The sequence below is a fragment of the Rhineura floridana genome, chromosome 20, assembly GCF_030035675.1.
Source record: "Rhineura floridana isolate rRhiFlo1 chromosome 20, rRhiFlo1.hap2, whole genome shotgun sequence".
In the NCBI taxonomy this organism is placed as follows: Eukaryota; Metazoa; Chordata; class Lepidosauria; order Squamata; family Rhineuridae; genus Rhineura; species Rhineura floridana.
In genome coordinates this window covers 11,983,891-12,001,442 of record NC_084499.1, presented here as the reverse complement: position 1 = coordinate 12,001,442, position 17,552 = coordinate 11,983,891, and the positions used below count along the sequence as shown (strand labels likewise).

At 45.2% G+C, this 17,552-nt stretch overlaps 1 protein-coding gene across 6 annotated transcripts in view; it reads left to right on the top strand.

Moving 5' to 3' along the window:
• The window catches only part of TMEM268 (transmembrane protein 268), a 35,957-nt gene that overhangs the window by 9,067 nt on the left and 9,338 nt on the right, over nucleotides 1-17,552 (top strand). For 3 of the 6 annotated variants that reach the window (XM_061603730.1, XM_061603727.1, XM_061603728.1), the window contains exons 1-5: nucleotides 6,780-6,981; nucleotides 10,794-10,903; nucleotides 13,087-13,194; nucleotides 14,584-14,733; nucleotides 16,667-16,777. In XM_061603730.1, the coding sequence (XP_061459714.1) occupies nucleotides 6,873-6,981; nucleotides 10,794-10,903; nucleotides 13,087-13,194; nucleotides 14,584-14,733; nucleotides 16,667-16,777 (588 nt within the window). In that variant the 5' untranslated portion in view covers nucleotides 6,780-6,872. Of the gene's footprint in view, nucleotides 1-2,871; nucleotides 3,039-3,886; nucleotides 4,273-6,779; nucleotides 6,982-10,793; nucleotides 10,904-13,086; nucleotides 13,195-14,583; nucleotides 14,734-16,666; nucleotides 16,778-17,552 lie in introns of those variants that run through there. The other 3 variants (XM_061603731.1, XM_061603732.1, XM_061603729.1) reach the window with 3 other exon arrangements.

Below are 17,552 nucleotides of genomic sequence, written 5' to 3'. Positions count from 1 at the left end.
GGCTGCATGAGGCAGGCCATTTACTGCATTTGTCTCAGCGCTGTGTACACCAGCAGTTAAGAAATCTCTGGTCTGTGGGCCTTAATTAGGCCTGCCAGGCCTCCCCATTTGGCGCACGAAGCCATTTTGGCCAAGCCATGCCCACCTGACATTGTATATGGCATCAGGTGTGGGACAGGTAAAGACACAATTCCCTGGGCAAACCAGGCTTTGCAAACTTCAGCTGTTGGGGGGCACCAGCAAAGCCCCGTCTCTTTGCAAGCAACAATGGCCAATTGATCAGCAGCACTTGCAAAGCGCTGCTCCTTTGCCTGCACGGTTTGATTTCAAAGTTGCCCTGCAGGGGTGTAGGTGGTAAGGATCCAGCGCGCTGGCTGGATTCATTTCCTCCAACCCTGGTCTATGCTGACCGGCACCACATTTCCAGGTTTCCTTTCCCAACCTGATCTGGAGATGCCAGGAACTGAACCTGTGCAAAACATATGCTCCACCACTGAACTGCTGTTCCTCGACTACAAATAAAGTAAGAGGGAGAGGGGAGGTAGAAGGCGGCACTTTGAGCATGCAGTACAGTAGGGACCCGCTTCCTGGCGCTTCTCTTCCCGGCGTTCTGCTAATGCTGCGGCTTTCATTCCCTGTTTTAAAGCCGATTTTTGCAATTTTGCGGCATTTTTGCGGCATTTTTGCGCAACGCGCCCCATTATACTCAATGGGGTTCTGCTTTACGGCGATTTCCGCTTTACGGCGGGGGTCCAGAATGGAACCTGCCGTATAAGCGGGGCCCGCCTGTATATCTCTTCCCGGGGACCTAAAAATACTGGCCTCAGCAACAGACATCCTCGGGGGGGGGGAGAAATTCCCTGGCGGAGCAGACTGGTGACATGTGATCTGCCCCACCAGTTAATCCCACCCCATATGCACACAGTCTAGTACTCCAACCAGCATTGGTTAGCTGGTCCAGCAGCCGTTTTACTTTTCCTCAATGCCCTCAATGGAATGTCACTTTGGAGCATTGTGGGGAATTTTAATGGTGCCCCCCCCAAGCTACCTGGTCGAGGGACCCTTGAGCTCTGCCAGTTCAGAAGCCAGTCCTGAGATTCTGCTGTGGGGTAGCCAATCTGCCATTTCCTAGGAGCTGCCTCTTCTTTGCTTCCGCTTGCGCTCAGCTTGTCCATCGATAATGAAAGCCCATAAGGCAAAGACACTGCACGTCTTCAGTGATATCTCTTAACCATTGCCCGGAATCACACTCTCAGGGCCTCATGGCGGCAAGTTGCACCTCAGAGCCACTTGCCTCAGGCCGTTTCGATTCAGATAACGCCAGTGGCATTATTTATTTTATTTAAAATATTTATGAACCACGCTTTCATCTAAAACATCACAAGGACTAAAAAATGGCATTTGTTACAATAAAAGCATCATACACATCAGTAAGAGCTGAATTCAGATTTGAATGGCCTGTCTGAAAAATACAGTTTTTAGATGTCTGAAAATTCCAAACCTCTATTGGCAAGGAGTTCCACAGGATAGGGCATGCCACACTAAAGGCCCAGCTCCTGGTAAAGGCCAGCTGAGTCTCTGGGACTTGTGGGACCACCAACAATGCCCCATCATCGATTGAGGCAGAGAAGGAGGAGTCAGGCAGTTCCTAGATAGCTTTAAAAGGGGATTAGACTCATTCATGGAGGCTAAACCTATTGATGGCTACCAGCCATATGGGACTGAATAGGCCTTGGGCCTGATCCAGCAGTGCTTGTCTTATGCACTTATAAGTATGACTCAGCCTTCTGTGTTTGTATGTTTTTTTGTGATTTACATCTTCCTCTCCTTGGCGGCTGATGATGCTTTCACTCACACTGAATCAATTTTAAGGAAGCCACAGACCTGAACTTACAAGATCTGAACAGGGTGGTTTATAACAGATGCTATTGGAGGTCTCTGAGGCCATAAGTTGTAACTGACTTGAAGGCACTTAACAACAACAACGGATCAATTTCATATTCCCTGCTGGCTGTCCAGTCCCTTTTCTGCATAGCTCCTTCTCTAATTAAAATAGAAAAAAAACCCATGCCCATAGGTTCACTGGGGAAAAAAAATAACACGAGTTTTCACTTGCAGGATGCACACAGGAATGAATGTCAACAATGGAAACTGTACTTGAATTTCTTGGAAATCCGCTAGAATTAGGTGGGAAACTCAATCATGAAGAAAACAGCAAAGCGGCTTGTTGGTATCCAAGGGTCCCTCCAGACTGTGTGTGTGTGTGTATGTGTGTGTGTGCATGCGTGTGTGCTGCAACACATCATTGACACAACAATAGTGCAGGAGTGGTGGATTTTATGCTGGACCGTTTACACGTCATTTGCTGTATTAATTGTTCACCAGTGCTTTCCAAGTGTTATTGGATTACTGTGTTCTGGAGGGGCACGCTTGCATTGCAGCACAACGAAAGCGGAACAAAAAACCCAACCCCATTTGTGGTATCAAAAGTTTCAGTACTTTAGTAATAAGATATGGGACATTCGCCGATTGGGAATGAAGCAGTATGTCTACCCTGAAATTGGAGAGGAAGACTTTTGGTTTAATCCAGATGGGCTCTTCTTACAACTCCGATGAAGTTGGTCCTTCACCTTGTGCTCTGGTGGCCAGCGCTTCTAGTCTTCACTCCCTTAGTATGGAATGTTATATGTTTACATGGCTGTGCAACCTGTGGTTGTGTATTTTGCTTTGATTTTGTTATCAGTGTGGACTTTGGTGTTTACTTCCTGGACTTGTTCAAGTGCCTCACTTCCTGGCAATATTTTCATCAGCCAGTGGCTAATTGCTGCAGATAAGGCTCCCTTGCCAGGTCCAGTTCAAAGGTTGGCTAGGTTGTATTTGAACATGCCAGCTTGTAGCCATGCATCTAAGGCGCTTCCATCAGGTTGTGAAGCAAGGACAGTTCAAAGTCTCTTCCCTGTCCCTTCTCTGTGGCACTGATGAGGTTCTGGAACTCCCTTCCTAGGGAGGCATGAATGGCCCCCTCCTTCCGTTGGCAAGTAAAGACTTTTTTATTCCGACAGTCTTTTGGGATAGAAGGTGTTTAGGACTGGGCTTTACAAGGCTTGTTTTATATTATTATTTATATTATTTTAAATTGTTTTTAGATTTTTAGGTGCCTTTTAAGGTTTTAAGGTTGTGCATAGTTTAATTGTATTTTAATTGTATGTTTTTCTATGTTTTTAACTACATGTAGTTCTATTGGTAAGCTGCCCTGAGTTCCAGTTTGGAAAAAGGGTGGGGTAAAAATAAAGTTTCAATCAATCAATCAATCAATCAATCAATCAATCAATCAATCAATCAATGTTTCAGGTCACATCTGATCTGCACTATACATTTAAAACACTATGATACCACTTTAAACAGGCATGGCTTCCCCCAAAGAAGCCTGGGAAGTGTAGTTATAGGAGACCCCCCCATTCCCCCCACAGAGTTCCCTGGGAAGAGGGATTGATTGTTAAACCACTCTGGAAATATTTTTGTAAAGCAATTTCCCCTGAAATAATACATTTTGTCTGTTGTTTTCACTAATGTATGCATTTTTATACACACTTCACTCTTGTGTATGCATTTTCAGAGCTTGGAAAAGTTACTTTTTTGAACTACAACTCCCATCAGCCCAATCCAGTGGCCATGCTGGGTGGGGCTGATGGGAGCTGTAGTTCAAAGAAAGGAATTTTCCTGAGCTCCGACGTTTTTATATGCATTACTCGGCTGGAGGGGAGCATTGCAAAAATCTGGAGACATGTGAATTTTGAAGGATGGCTATGTTTCGGTTTGGAAAAGCTTGAATTAGGTAAGTTTGCTTTTAAATGCAAACTTAATTTTCTTCCTCATCGCTGCTCAGGTATCAAAAGCCAGGGTAAAGAGGTGTGTCTTCAGTATACAAGGAAAACACCGTTATGAAGGTGCCAGATTGCTGGGAAGGAACTCCATTGCTGGATCTTAACATATTTGTGTGGAACAAACCAGATCACAGGATTTGAGGAGCACATGACTGCATTCCTTTGCTGCAGCTAAGCTTGCTCGCTTAGGTAGTTGCTGGTGCAAGCCGAGAAAGGTATTACAATCTGCTCTTCGCCGTCTTTTGGCCTGCCTCCTCCTGGTAAATCCCAGTTTTTAAAATGCTGCAATTCTACAGAAAACTGACCACATCTTGACTCCAACTTTCCTTTCTAATTGGAACCAGGGATTTGTAACAGGGCACCTCCCAGCAGAACAAGGAAGTGACTGGTAAGCTTTGTCTTTTCCCTCTATTTCTCCTCCGCCCCCCCGCCGCCATCTCTCGTTTATCAGCTTCTTTGTTTTAATTGCAGCTCATGATGAAAGTGAGGTTATCATGATGAATGAAATGATGAAACTGTGGTTATCATACTTTGGACACATAATGAGAAGACATGATTCACTAGACAAGACAATAATGCTGGGGAAAACAGAAGGGAGTAGAAAAAGAGGAAGGCCAAACAAGAGATGGGTTGTTTCCGTAAAGGAAGCCACAGACCTGAACTTACAATATTCTAAAACACAGCTTAAAAATAAGTCTTTCACCAGTGATCTTCAGGTTGCCAGAAAATGTCCCTTTCAGCAATCAATGCCTGGGTAAACAGGAATGTTTTCAAATTCCTCCTGATGGTTAATAGTGATGGAGACAGACGCACCTCATAGGGGAGGGTATTCCACAATTGGGGAGCCACCACTGAAAAGGCCCTCTCCTGGGTTAGGGCCAACAGGGCAATGCCCGGTGACGGCACATCCAACAAGGCCTCACCTGCAAATCGTAGGGTTGGAGATGGAAACTTACAGAACTCCTCCCCATTTTGGTTTCCAAGGCGACGCCTTTGCAAGTCTGACTCCTTGCAAGACCTGCCTTGCCCAACCTGGTGCACTGCAGATATTTTGGATTCCAGTCCCCATGACCCTCAGCCAGCATGTCCAATGGTTAGGGATGATGAGGGGTTGTCATCCAACAACATCTGGAGGACCACATGTTGGGGAAAGCTGCTTCCAGCAGATGTAAAGTGTAAACAACAAAGCCGATTCTGAAGTAGCTACCGTTTTGTGGGATTTTCCGATAAAGCTCTATAGGTGCTAGGGATGGAAAGATCTGTCAGTTTCAATTATGTTGTGAGTAGGGATGGAAGGATCTACCCATTTCGGCTCTCTCAGTTTCTTATTTTTCCAATGTTAAATTCAGTTCTCCACATTTCTGCAGCATTTTAGTGTGGATTTCTCCTAATAAACACATTTTGTAGGCAGTGTTCATTAATGTCCATATTTTTGCAAGTCATTTCTTGTCGTATGATGCAAGTTTGCCTGTTATTTTCACTCACAATTTTATTTTTATGCACACTTTCTCCTAATATGTGCGTTTTTGTAAACATGGGTTGGCAAACTGCATTGCAAAATTCAATATGTGAATTTCAAAGGATGGCTGTGTTTCAGTTCTGATAATGTTTTGGAAAGTGCAAATTTGATAGATTTGGCTTGAAATGGGAACTCAGTCGAAATTCTCGCCCATCTCTAATACATAATCACGGAGCTACCAATAAATGAAGAATTACTTCTGAAACTGTTATTTCTAAATTCCATTTTGCACAACCCAAGAGCGACTTGTTCAAAGCAAAAGGAATATGATATCCTATTATATTGTACATTTTGATCAAGGCTTCTATCCAAAATACTGGTTATGTGTTTAAAGCAGGGTGAGGACCCTTTGGCCCTCCAGATGTTGCTGAACGACAACTCCCACCATCCCTAACCATCGGCCATGCTTGCTGGAGTTGTCGGGAGTTGTCGTTCAGCAACATCTGGAGGGCCAAACATTTTCCGCCTCTGGTTTTAAGTAATGTGAGCTGAGCAGTGCATGTGCACAATAGGCAGCCCAAGTGCATATTTGCCACATCTGATGGAGAAAGTGCACATAGTCTCCAACAGGCCTTAGGGAGTGTGCATATCCCAAGTGCATTTTGCACATTGTCTGGGCATTATGGATACTCCCCAACAGTCCTTGCTCAGCTGAGCGGCATTTCTTTTTTAGCGAGGAGGGGGCATAAACCCTTCCCTTCTGAACAGTGGGGGAAAAGGGGGGTGGGGGTGCATCGGAACATAGGAAGCTGCCTGATACTGAGTCAGACCATTGGCCCATCTAGCTCAGCAATGTCGACACTGACTGGCAGCGGCTCTCCAGGGTTTCAGGCAGGGAGTCATTCCCAGCCCTACCTGGAGATGCCAGGGATTGAACCTGGGACCTTGTGCGTGCAAGGCAGATGCTCTGCCAGTGAGCTGCTCCCCTTCCCCAAAGATTAAGTTAATTCTGCATTCACAGTGGGACTCCATTCGCATCCACCCAGAGGAAAGAAAACACATTGGCAGACGGAGTTTCTGAAAGCGCAACAGAAAAGCAAGGCCCTCTAATTTGCTTCTGACATCACGTGGATTTCCCCAAAGGTGGCAAGCCTGTGTTGCATATACGTGCATCCCCGGGCCTCTAGCCAAGTTGTGCCCCACCCACTGTGGCTGTGCAAATAACGTTGCTCCAGAGAGTGACTCAAAGAAGCTTTGTGAAAGAGAGAGGAGGATGTGTAACAACATGGGCAGGACTCTGCAGTGACGCTTCGCTTGAGACCTCAGACAGGTAGATTTCCATCTTGCGTCCCACCTTCAAATTGCTCGGCCTCCATCTCCGACGCTCTGCAACCTTCTGGGCCATGTGCAGCATGTTTAGCTTGGTGTTTCCTGAGACAAAGCGACATCCCAGCGGAAGATGTGGGTGCACAGAGCTGGATCTTTCGCTGTCTGATAACCAGAATTCTTGAGTGGAGCTTCTCTTCGTTATGGCTTGCTGGAAAAGCCAAGGCAGCATGTCTAAGGAAGACGGATTACCCTTCTCAGTCTCTTACAGCTGGACCCAAGAAGAGGAACACTCTGACTCCTGCAAGAAAGGTAATGAGAATAAATGCACAGTTGGTCTCCAGAAAGCGGGGGAAATGATTTGCTGGGATCCTATGCATGTTTAGCCAGATATAAGGCTCACTTAATAAGAGCACAGGAAGCTGCCTTATACCAAGTCTGACGATTGTTCCATCTAGCTCTGTATTGTCTACACTGACTGGCAGCATCTCGCCAGGATTTCAGGCAAGGGTCTCCCAGCCCTACCTAGAGATGCTGGGGATTGAATTTGGGACCTTCTGCATGCAAGGCAGATGCTCTACCACAGAGCTATGGCCTTTCCCCAGTTCAACTAGCCCTGAGCTAAACATAGGACACTTAGTCTGTCAGTATTTTGAAGGAGAGATTGAAGCACTTACCAGGAAGTTTAGGTTTGTGAAATGGATTAAAGCGCTCTGTCACCATAATGCGACAAATCCACTTTAAAGAAAAGAAAGAAAAGAAAAAGACTTTCTACACTTACGAAAGTGATGGGAAGTGCATTCAAAGTGTGGACAGAATGAATGTGTAAACACCCCACAAGGAAGTCAGGATGAATGCGGGACAAATGCTTATTGCCATAAACAAATTGGAATGAATGCTCAGGAAAGATTAGACATAGTCCAACATTTGTGCAAGCAAAGCTCAAGAAATAGGCTGCCTGGGGGAGTTCACAGAAACATTTTCTCTGCCATGATGAATTGTTCTGTGCTGATTTTTAGGCACATTTTAATGCAGTGTCATATCTTTGGGTTGAATCAAAAAGGAAAGAAGCCCAACCTAAACAAACCTAGAAGAATTCAACTGGGCTATATGATCTATCCATTCAAACATTACATATAATTTTATTTGGTTTGAAATGGCTATCAGTCATAAGACATAATTAAAAACTTCCATATGTATGAATACAATTCCTTGTGCTAGGTATTTCTAACAAATATACGTTTAATATACATAAAATGGCTAGCATTCATAAAACCATGTATAAAACAATCATATATAACAATAACATGCCAAACATATCCCAAATGCATTTCAACCTATACAGGTCTTCAGGGCCAGCTCCAAAGGGCGGCCAGGTGGGGCCCTGGCTGAGGGCCCCTGGGGCTACAGGGGTCCCTGAGGGGTCCCATGGATCACATGGCGAGAGGTCCAGAGCTCCTGCCATTCCCTTGCTTCAACCTAGCTTTCTCAGCTGTTGTGCGGTTGTGTGCGCAAGTGCTGCCCTTAACAAAGATGGCGGCCGAGGTTTCCCTAAGGGGCTGAAGCCTCTGCCGCCATCTTGGCTCATGGCAGGGATCCGTACAACCACACAACAGCCGAGAAAGGTATGTTGAAGCAAGGGAATGGCAGGAGCTCCGAAGCTCTGCGATCCGTGGCAGCAGTTCTGCCGCAAATATTGGAAGGGGAGCACTGGGCCCTAGGGCAGGTTTGTGCCCAAGGGCCCTGACATGTCTGGAGCTGGCCCCACAAGTCTTCTTCAGTGGGAGCTGTAATTTTTTATCAGTTAAATGCATTCATAGATCCTGTGACCTACAGACACAGTAAAGAACAAAGATAGCCAACTGTAGCTCAACATTATTTATTTTTTTATTTGATTTGATTTATATCCCACCCTTCCTCCTGGCAGGAGCCCAGGGCGGCAAGCAAAAGCACTAAAAACTTAAAACATCATAAAAACAAACTTTAAAACACATTAAAAGAAAACATATTTAAAAATATTTCTTAAAAAAAGCTTTCAAAGCATTTGTCTAAGATTAAAAACATTTTTTAAAAAGAAGGTTTAAGAACATCTTAAAAAGCAATTCCAACACAGATGCAAACTGGGATAGGTCTCAACTTAAAATGCTTGTTGAAAGAGGAAGGTCTTCAATAGGTGCTGAAAAGATAACAGATATGGTACCTGTCTAATATTTAAGGGAAGGAAATTCCAAAGGGGAGGGAATTCCACAGGGTAGGTGCCGCCACACTAAAGGTCCATTTCCTACGTTGTGCAGAATGGACCTCCTGATAAGATGGTATCTGCAGGAGGCCCTCACCAGCAGAGTGCAGTGATCGACTGGCTATATAAGGGATAAGGGGTTCTTTCAGGTATCCTGGTTCCAAGCTGTATAGGGCTTTGTACACCAAAACTAGAACCTTGAACTTGGCCTGGTAGCAAAAGGGCAGCCAGTGCAATTCTTTCAGCAGCGGGGTGACATGTTGGCGATACCCTGCCCCAGTGAGCAGTGTCGCCGCCACATTTTGCACCAGCTGCAACTTCTGGACCATCCTCAAGGGCAGCCCCACATAGAGTGCATTACAGTAATCCAGCCTGGAGGTTATCAGTGCATGGACAACAGTGGTCAGGCTATCCCGGTCCAGAAACGGCCACAGCTGTCTCACCAGCTAAAGCTGGTAAAAGGCACTTAGGCCTCTAGCGACAAAGATGGATCCAGGAGCACCCCCAGGCTACGGACCTGCTCTTTCAGAGGGAGTACGACCCCATCCAAAGCAGGCAACTGACCAATTATCTGAACTCGGGAACCACCAACACACAATGCCTCCGTCTCGCTAGGATTCAGATTCAGTTTAAGACTGAATTAAGCATTTAAAAAGTATAAAAGGTATAGATAAATCCCCCGTATACACAGCTCACTCACATAAAACTTTTCTATCAGATGTATATCTTGTGCAGTAAATTGTGACTGAAGAATAAATATTAAGGATCTAAAGTAAATTATAAGAGAATACAGTTAGAATGTATCACAGCCTTGGCCAGCATTGCCAATGATCAAGAAAGATGGGAATTGTGGTCCAACAACATCTGGTGGCCCACTAGTTGGGAAACGCTGCCCTAAGTCATTAGCTCCATGGTCGCACGGCTCTACCAGTTAGGAAGTTTTTCCTAATGTTCAGTCGACATCTGGCGTCCTGGGCTAAAAGGGAGAACTCAGACTATCATATCTTCAAAAGATCTTCATAAATTAGGGGTACCCAATATGATGTCCATCAGCCCAAGCCAGCATGGCCACTTGGCATGATGGGAGTTGACATTGAAGAACATCTGAAGCCTGCCCCATTGATTACCTTCTCATTGAAAATATGAAACCAAAAGTTTTCTTTGGAAAGGGCCAAAGCTCATTGGCAATGCTCATGCTTTCTGTGCGAAATGTCCAGTTTTTTCAATCCCTAGCATTTCCGGTAGGGACGGAGAAGAGATTTGATTCAGTTTGCACTTAAAGGCGAAGCTATGTGAACTGAAACACAGCCAACCTTTGAAATTCACACTTCTCGGAATTTGGCAATTCAATTTTCCAGCTAAGTAATGCATAAAAGAATGCATATACTGGGATAAAGCATGCCTGAAAAGGCATATATTACTGAAAGTATATAAATGTGTTGGGGAAAATTAGTTTGCAAAAATGTGCATATTAGGCAAAATTGCATACAGAGATGTGTATATTAGCAGAAATGCACACTAAAATGCTGATGGATTTTCAAGAGGGATTTTTTTTTAAATGTGGGAAGACAGAGAAGTGAATTTAAGACTGGAAAAATGAGAAACCAAAATTGACACCCACTCCTAATTTCCAGATAAAAATGTTCTCTGGTTGCAGTTTTGGGAAAGACTCTTGCATACAACACTTGAGATCCCGATCTAGTTACAGTAGACTGACATGGCACATGGCCAGTCGTCAGAGATAGCGGGAGTTGTGAGTCTACCACACTGGAGGGCACCATGCCCTTTTAACTGGGACCATTTTGGCACAAGGAATGCGCCCCGCCACTGAGCTATGGCAGCTCCCCAGTGCTTAGGCTCAGTCTTCTTTCCTGTTCCGTTCCAGAGCTTCTCAACGGGCAAGTGCTCATGGTTCTCACAGCACATGACTCCTGCTTTTCCACCCTTTTCGATATGAATCTTTGGGCAGAGAGAATGAAGACTATGGGAATTCAGGTGAGGGTTGCACATCCTGTTGAAACCTGCAGAGATGAAGCAGTGCTGCCAAAGGAATCCACCAGATGCAATGCCATTTGCTCACTGTGTTGTGCAAGGTCAAAATCAGGATCAACCAGATCTCCAGTGAGAAGTAGTACTTTCTGCATGGGCTGCTATCCAACTGTTATTGGGTTGCATCCAATTACGTCCTACTGAGCATAGATCCACCGGCATGAATTTTAAGTTAGTCATGCCCACCGTTTTCAATGGGTCTGCTCTGAGTGGGACTAGCATTGGGTACAATTCATTATTAATATCTAGTCAGCCTTTCCCAGCTCTTGGGTCCCCAGATGTTGTTGGACTATAGCTTCCATTAGCCCCAGCAAGCATGGCCAATGGTCAGGAATGATGGGAATTGTAGTCCAGCAACATCTGGGAACCCAAAGATTGGGAAAGGCTGACCAAGTTAGTTGAACTTAGTTTCCACTGAAATCAATGAGACTCATGACTTAACTTGACTAACTTGTCCCATTGATTCTGGTGGGAACTAAGTCAGACTAACTTGGACTAGAGCAGGGGTAACCAACCTTTATGGACCAGAGGGCACATTTCAAATTTTGAGAGATCTCTGGGGGCACCAGTCATAAAATGGCTGACGTGGGGGCATGGCATAACACAAAATTAGAGAGTAGTCAGGGTGAATTATTTCCCATAATTGTATTTCCATACTAGAAAAGGCTTGGCCTGCTGAATTTCTGTCTGCCATCCTGTACTCACTTATCTGGAAGTAAGCCCCATTAAACACAAAGAGACTTACTTCTGAATAGAGATATATACCACTGTACTGTAGGTTAACTATACAGTGAACTCTTAATTAGTCCCTGGTCTTTAGCGCCTGCAAAGCAGGAGACATGCCAAAGTCCCTTTGTAAAGTTTTCACATATGCCTGTTGCGGAAGGGAGATGGTTCTTTAACAATCACCCACACTTATTCTGTAGGAATATTTGCAGAAAATAACTTCTAGGCACTACCTGATCTTGGGCAAACCCAGCACAGGAAAGATTCGTCCTGGCTGCTATGAAAAAATGAAGGGCAAACTATGGAGATTCCAAGGACTACAGAAAAAACAAACAGGAAAAAGTGCATTAAAATTGAGGTTAAAACAGCAGCTCTTTAGGTCTCCAGGGATTCCTGTTGCCTGCTGGTGTCCAAACAACTCACTTAACAATCACAGCTCCAACTTCACTTTGGCTAATAACACTGAGGGGCAGGAGCAGCCAGGCTGGCTCATTTCCCAGAAATAGTTCGGAAGGTAACTGCACATTTTGTTAGGGAAGTTGTGCAAGGCTTTATATATCAACGAAAGAGCCTTGAATCTGGCCCGATAAGATATGGGCAGCCAGTGCAGAGATATGACATTGTATCAGCAGTTTGGAGCTCACCAGACCCAAGGGCAGCTCCACAAGGTATCTGGGAGGTCTTCTAGACCAACCCCTTACTCAATGCATGATCTGCAATGCAGGATGCAGCAACAGCATCCCGGACAGATGTCCATCCAGTCTCTGCTTAAATAGCAGAGGAAGGCTGCTCCAACAATGCATAATGTTAGGAAAGTTCTCTTCCCGTTTGCCCGAAATCTGCTTCCTTGCAGTTTCCACCCATTGGTTCTCACACTGACCTCTGGTGCAACAGGCAACAAGAGATCTGAGCTGGCTGTTGATTTGTTACCGGGCCAAGTGCAAGGTGTTACTTTAGCAGTCGTATAATGCAGAAGTGCAGGGTCCTTTTATGATGGTCACAGCCACACACCCTCCTCTCCTTTTTTTGCTGCTGGGTTGAGAATGAGATCCTTGTTAACGCCTTCTCCCACAACAACAGACGTCCCTAGGAGCCAATTAGCACGAAAGGGGAGAAATTTAGCTACTAAGAAGAGTCTTCTCAGTGGCTCTTCTCAGTGGCTGACTCACCCCCTTTCACTCCAATCAGAAGAAAAGGACAAGGAAGCATGTTAGAAGACTCTTCTCAGGTGCTAACACACTCCCCTTTCATGCTGATTGGCTCGTAGGATGCTAGAGACGAAGACCCTCCAAGACTCCAGGTGACTATATCCCTTAGTATGCAAGGCCCATAACCGCTGTGTTGGGTTGTGGCCATTGAGTTTGGGCAAACATCAAATGACCATGTGGCTGTTACTCACACAGGTGACATCCGACCAGTGGAGAAATTTAATTCAGCCTGCCGTGCTGGAGCCAGAGGTGAGAAAGCACCTGTTCTACAACTCCAGAGCATTTGGGATCACAATTGCCGTGGTAAGGACCGCATAGCATCCATGAGAGTTTGGGCCTGTGTGTTTGCTCAGGTCCAAAACGGCTGCATGTAGAGATGGGGGACAAATTAGTTCGTCTTTAAAGCCGAATCTATCAAATCCGCGCTTTCCAAAACAATATGAGAATGGAAACACAGCCATCCTTTGAAATTCGCACTTATCAGAATTTTGCAATGCAGCTCGCCAACCAACCAGTGTTTACAAAAATGCATATATCAGGAGAAAGTGTGCATAAAAAGGAATATCTTAATGAAAATAATATACAAGAAAGGCATTATATACGGAGAAACTGCTTGCAAAAATGTGTACGTTAGTCAAAATGCCATACAAAATGTGTTTATTAGGAGAAATTTGCACTAAAATGTTGAAAAAGCACTACGAGGATTCTTTAAAAAAATGCAAATTGCTTTGGAAATGTGCAGAACTGAATTTAAGACTGGAAAAATGAGAGACAGAGAGAACTGAAATATACAGATCCTTCCATCTCTAGCTGCGTGGTATGTTTTATTCCAGGGGTAGGGAGCCTCAGTATCATTCAGACCGTGGTATTCCCGATCTCTGTGTATGGATGTACAGTGAAAAAAGCGGATAAGAGAAAAATCAACTCATCTGAAATGTGGTGTTGGAGGAGAGCTTTGCGCATACCATGGACCGCGAAAAAGACAAATAATTGGGTGTTAGAACAGATTAAAACCAGAACTATCACTAGAGGCTAAATGATGAAACTGAGGTTATCATACTTTGGACACATAATGGGAAGACATGACTTGCTAGAAAAGACGATAATGCTGGGAAAAACAGAAGGGAGTAGAAAAAGAGGAAGGCCAAACAAGAGATGGATTGATTCCGTAAAGGAAGCCACAGACCTGAACTGACAAGATCTGAGCAGGGTGGTTCATGACAGATGCTCTTGGAGGTCACTGGTTCATAGGGTTGCCATAAGTCATAATCGACTTGAAGGCACGATACAACAAGGGAACCTCAGGCCTAGGGGCAAACGCAACCCTCCAGGTCTATCTGTCTGGACCTTGGGACTCTCCCCAGACCACACACTCCCCAGGCCCACTTCCCCGCTCCTATGTGTTCTTTCTTTTTTTCTCTTTGTCTTTTTCTTTTGCCTGGCTGGACTATGTCCTCGAACTCTGAAAACGCCTCTTGCTTATTCAGATGGAGGACATAGAGGGGTGTGTGTGTGTGTGGAAACTAGTCTACTGGACAAAAGTCAAATTGACATTTGTTGCTCCACCCACTTTGGCCTCTGGCCCCGCCCACCCCTGGCATGTGGCCCCTGGAAGATGGCCCAGAAGGGAATGTGGCCCTCAGTCTGCCAAAGGTTCCCCACACCTATTTTATCCTCTGTTTGTCCTTTCAGGTTTTCTACGTGACTCTCTGGATCAATCTTTATTCTGTCCTGCAGATATATTCCATAGGGCGATCTTGGGTAGTCAGTATTCTGGTCACGGCGGTCGCCCTAGCGGCTGCCTTGATCATCAGACTCATAATTCACCTGCGACAAAGTAAGGTAAGGAGAATATGGATGTATATCCAGTTGTGACTCCCGCAATGAACAAATTGAACCCAACAAGGAATTGTTACTGGCTGTCCATGTTTTCATTCAAATGGCTTATGCATGGAAGCCTCTGTACCATGTACAAGCCCTGACATTTGGATTGAGGTGAAAGGGGATCAAACTTAAAACAGAACAAAACCAGGGAGTGAAAACAGCCTAGCAAATGCATTTACTAGCCTAGCAAAAAAACCTACTAGCCTGCCGACCGACTGGTAAATACAAGACAGTGTACAGGGAGAGAGATTTTTTTTAAAATGTTTTTAGAATGATTGGTGGTTTGTAATAACCCCGAGGATTATTGTGCACCATGTCATTAAGTTCTATTCAATTTCACAAAATTTCATGCCTCTAGTGAGTGTTTCAGTGCCCTCCAATCTGAATTTATACTCTTTGTTCCTTTATTAAACTTTATGTGCCCATTTGTGTCCGCTGGGTGGCCATTTGGACACACAGCTGTTACTTAAAAAATGCCTTGCAATGAGTCCTCTTCAGTGCAATTTTCATTTGTTGAAGTAAATGCCATAAGCAATGAATGAATGGGCTTTTTTTGGCATTAAAACAGTGACAAGTGAGAGCAGGCTGGCTTATATCTTGGAAAGATATGCTGGAGGGTGCCTACACATTGCAATACCATTGAGCTATGGTTCTTTTACACACACACACACACACACACACACACACACACACACACACACACACACACACACACACACACACACACACACACACTCACTCACTCACTCACTCACTCACTCACTCACTCACTCACTCACTCACTCACTCACTCACTCACTCACTCACTCACTCACTCACTCACTCACTCACTCTCACTCACTCACTCACTCACTCACTCACTCTCTCTGTCTCTCTCTGTCTCTCTGTCTCTCTCTCTGTCTCTCTCTCTCTCTCTCTCTCTCTCTCTGTCTCTCTCTCTCTCTCTCTCTCTCTCTCTCTCTCTCTCTCTCTCTCTCTCTCTCTCTTTCTTTCTTTCTTTCTTTCTTTCTTTCTTTCTTTCTTTCTCTTTCTTTCTTTTTCTTTGCATCCACTTCTTGGCGGTCCCTCCAGAAGTTGCTGCTGCTTTCACCTCTGCTCAGCTCAAAATGCTCCATCCTGGAAGGGCTGTAGCTCAGGGGCAGAGCCTCCGCTTTACATACATGAGATCTCAGGTTCAATCCCTGGCATCTCCAGGTAGGCTTGGGAATGTCCACTGCCTGAAATCCTGGAGAGCTGCTGCCAGTCAGTGTAGACAGTAATGAGCTAGATGGACCAATGGTCTGGTTCAGTATAGGACAACTCCTTAGTCTTAAGAAAAAGCAGTAATTTGGTGGTGATGATGATGACGATGATGATAATGATAATGATAATACCATCCCACTCTTCCTCCCAAAGAGGCACAGGGTATAGCATCTGCTTTGCATGCAGAAGGGCCCAGAGCCAATCCTGCCATCTCCAGGTAGGCATGGGAACATTCCCTGCCTGGAACCCTGGAGAGCAGCTGCCAGTCAGTGTAGACACTACTGATCTAGATGGAACAGTGACTCATTTGCCCATGAGGAGCCACAACGCAGAGGCAGAGCATCTGCTTTGCATGCAGAAGGTTCCACGTTCAGTCCCCAGCATCTCCAGGCAGGTCTGGGAATGCCCTGTGCCTGAAATCCCTGAGAGTTGCTACCAGCCAGTGCAGACAACACTGAGGTAGATGGGACAATGGTCTGACTCGGTATGAGGCTGCTTTGTAGGTTACCCTCAGAAAACCACAGGCAAACCAGTGTAAGTTGGGGGAGTAGACGTGCCAGCATGAATGGAACTGTGAATTTGCGTCCCTCCTGTCTCCACTGAGGATCCAGCGAGACCCTTCATGTCTTCTCCCCTCCTCATTTAACAGTTGAATGTGAATACTGACATGAGGCTGGCGGCTGCCAATGAAGCTTTCATGGAAAATGACTTTCTGGTGGGATTCACAGATATCCCGGACAAACATCGCAGCGTCCCACGGGTATCCTTTTTTGGTGAGAAATCATCTCCACATAATGGAGAGAACTGAAAGATCAGGTTTGTCACTCTAGAGGCACTTGATTCTCTCCCCACCCATATTTACAGTCCAATATAAAGCACCCCAATCTCCAAGTGATGAGAGATTTCCAAGGGTTCCAGGGTTTGCTTTCCTTGGAATGAAGGTCAGTGGAGACTGTGGTGTCTTCAGAATATATGGTTTTATTTACTCATACATATAACCAGAACATAAGATAGGGCGCACAGCATTAACACCCCCACAGATCTTGCTTCCTCATTAAGCTTCTGGGGGAGTCCCCAAAACCATAGCTTGGGTTTCAACACAGGGAGCAAGCCTCTTAGTGTCTTTCCAGATCTCGGCCCCACATCAGACTAACACCCCCCAAAAACTACTTCTTTGCCAGCAGGAGGTGGGGGGAGAGAATTACTCCCCTCCAAGAGTTCCTGTAGCAACAAGACTGCTCTGGACCACATCTTTAGACATATAAATCAGGTCCATCAACTGAACAAAGAAACTGGCTTGACCAGAACTATAAACGCATGAAAGGAACTGGTTTGACCAGTTCAACAGATCTCTCTAATGCAAACTGCATTTGTACAGATTCAAAATCATAGGCCAGAAGGGCACCCACATACATCATCCAGACCAACCCCACCACCCTACAACAATAACGATATAATAAAATAGAGGTGGGGATGTTCTTACAAACCAAGGGTCGAGGGCCACAGGCCAATGGCAGGTGGGGCCAGAAGTGACA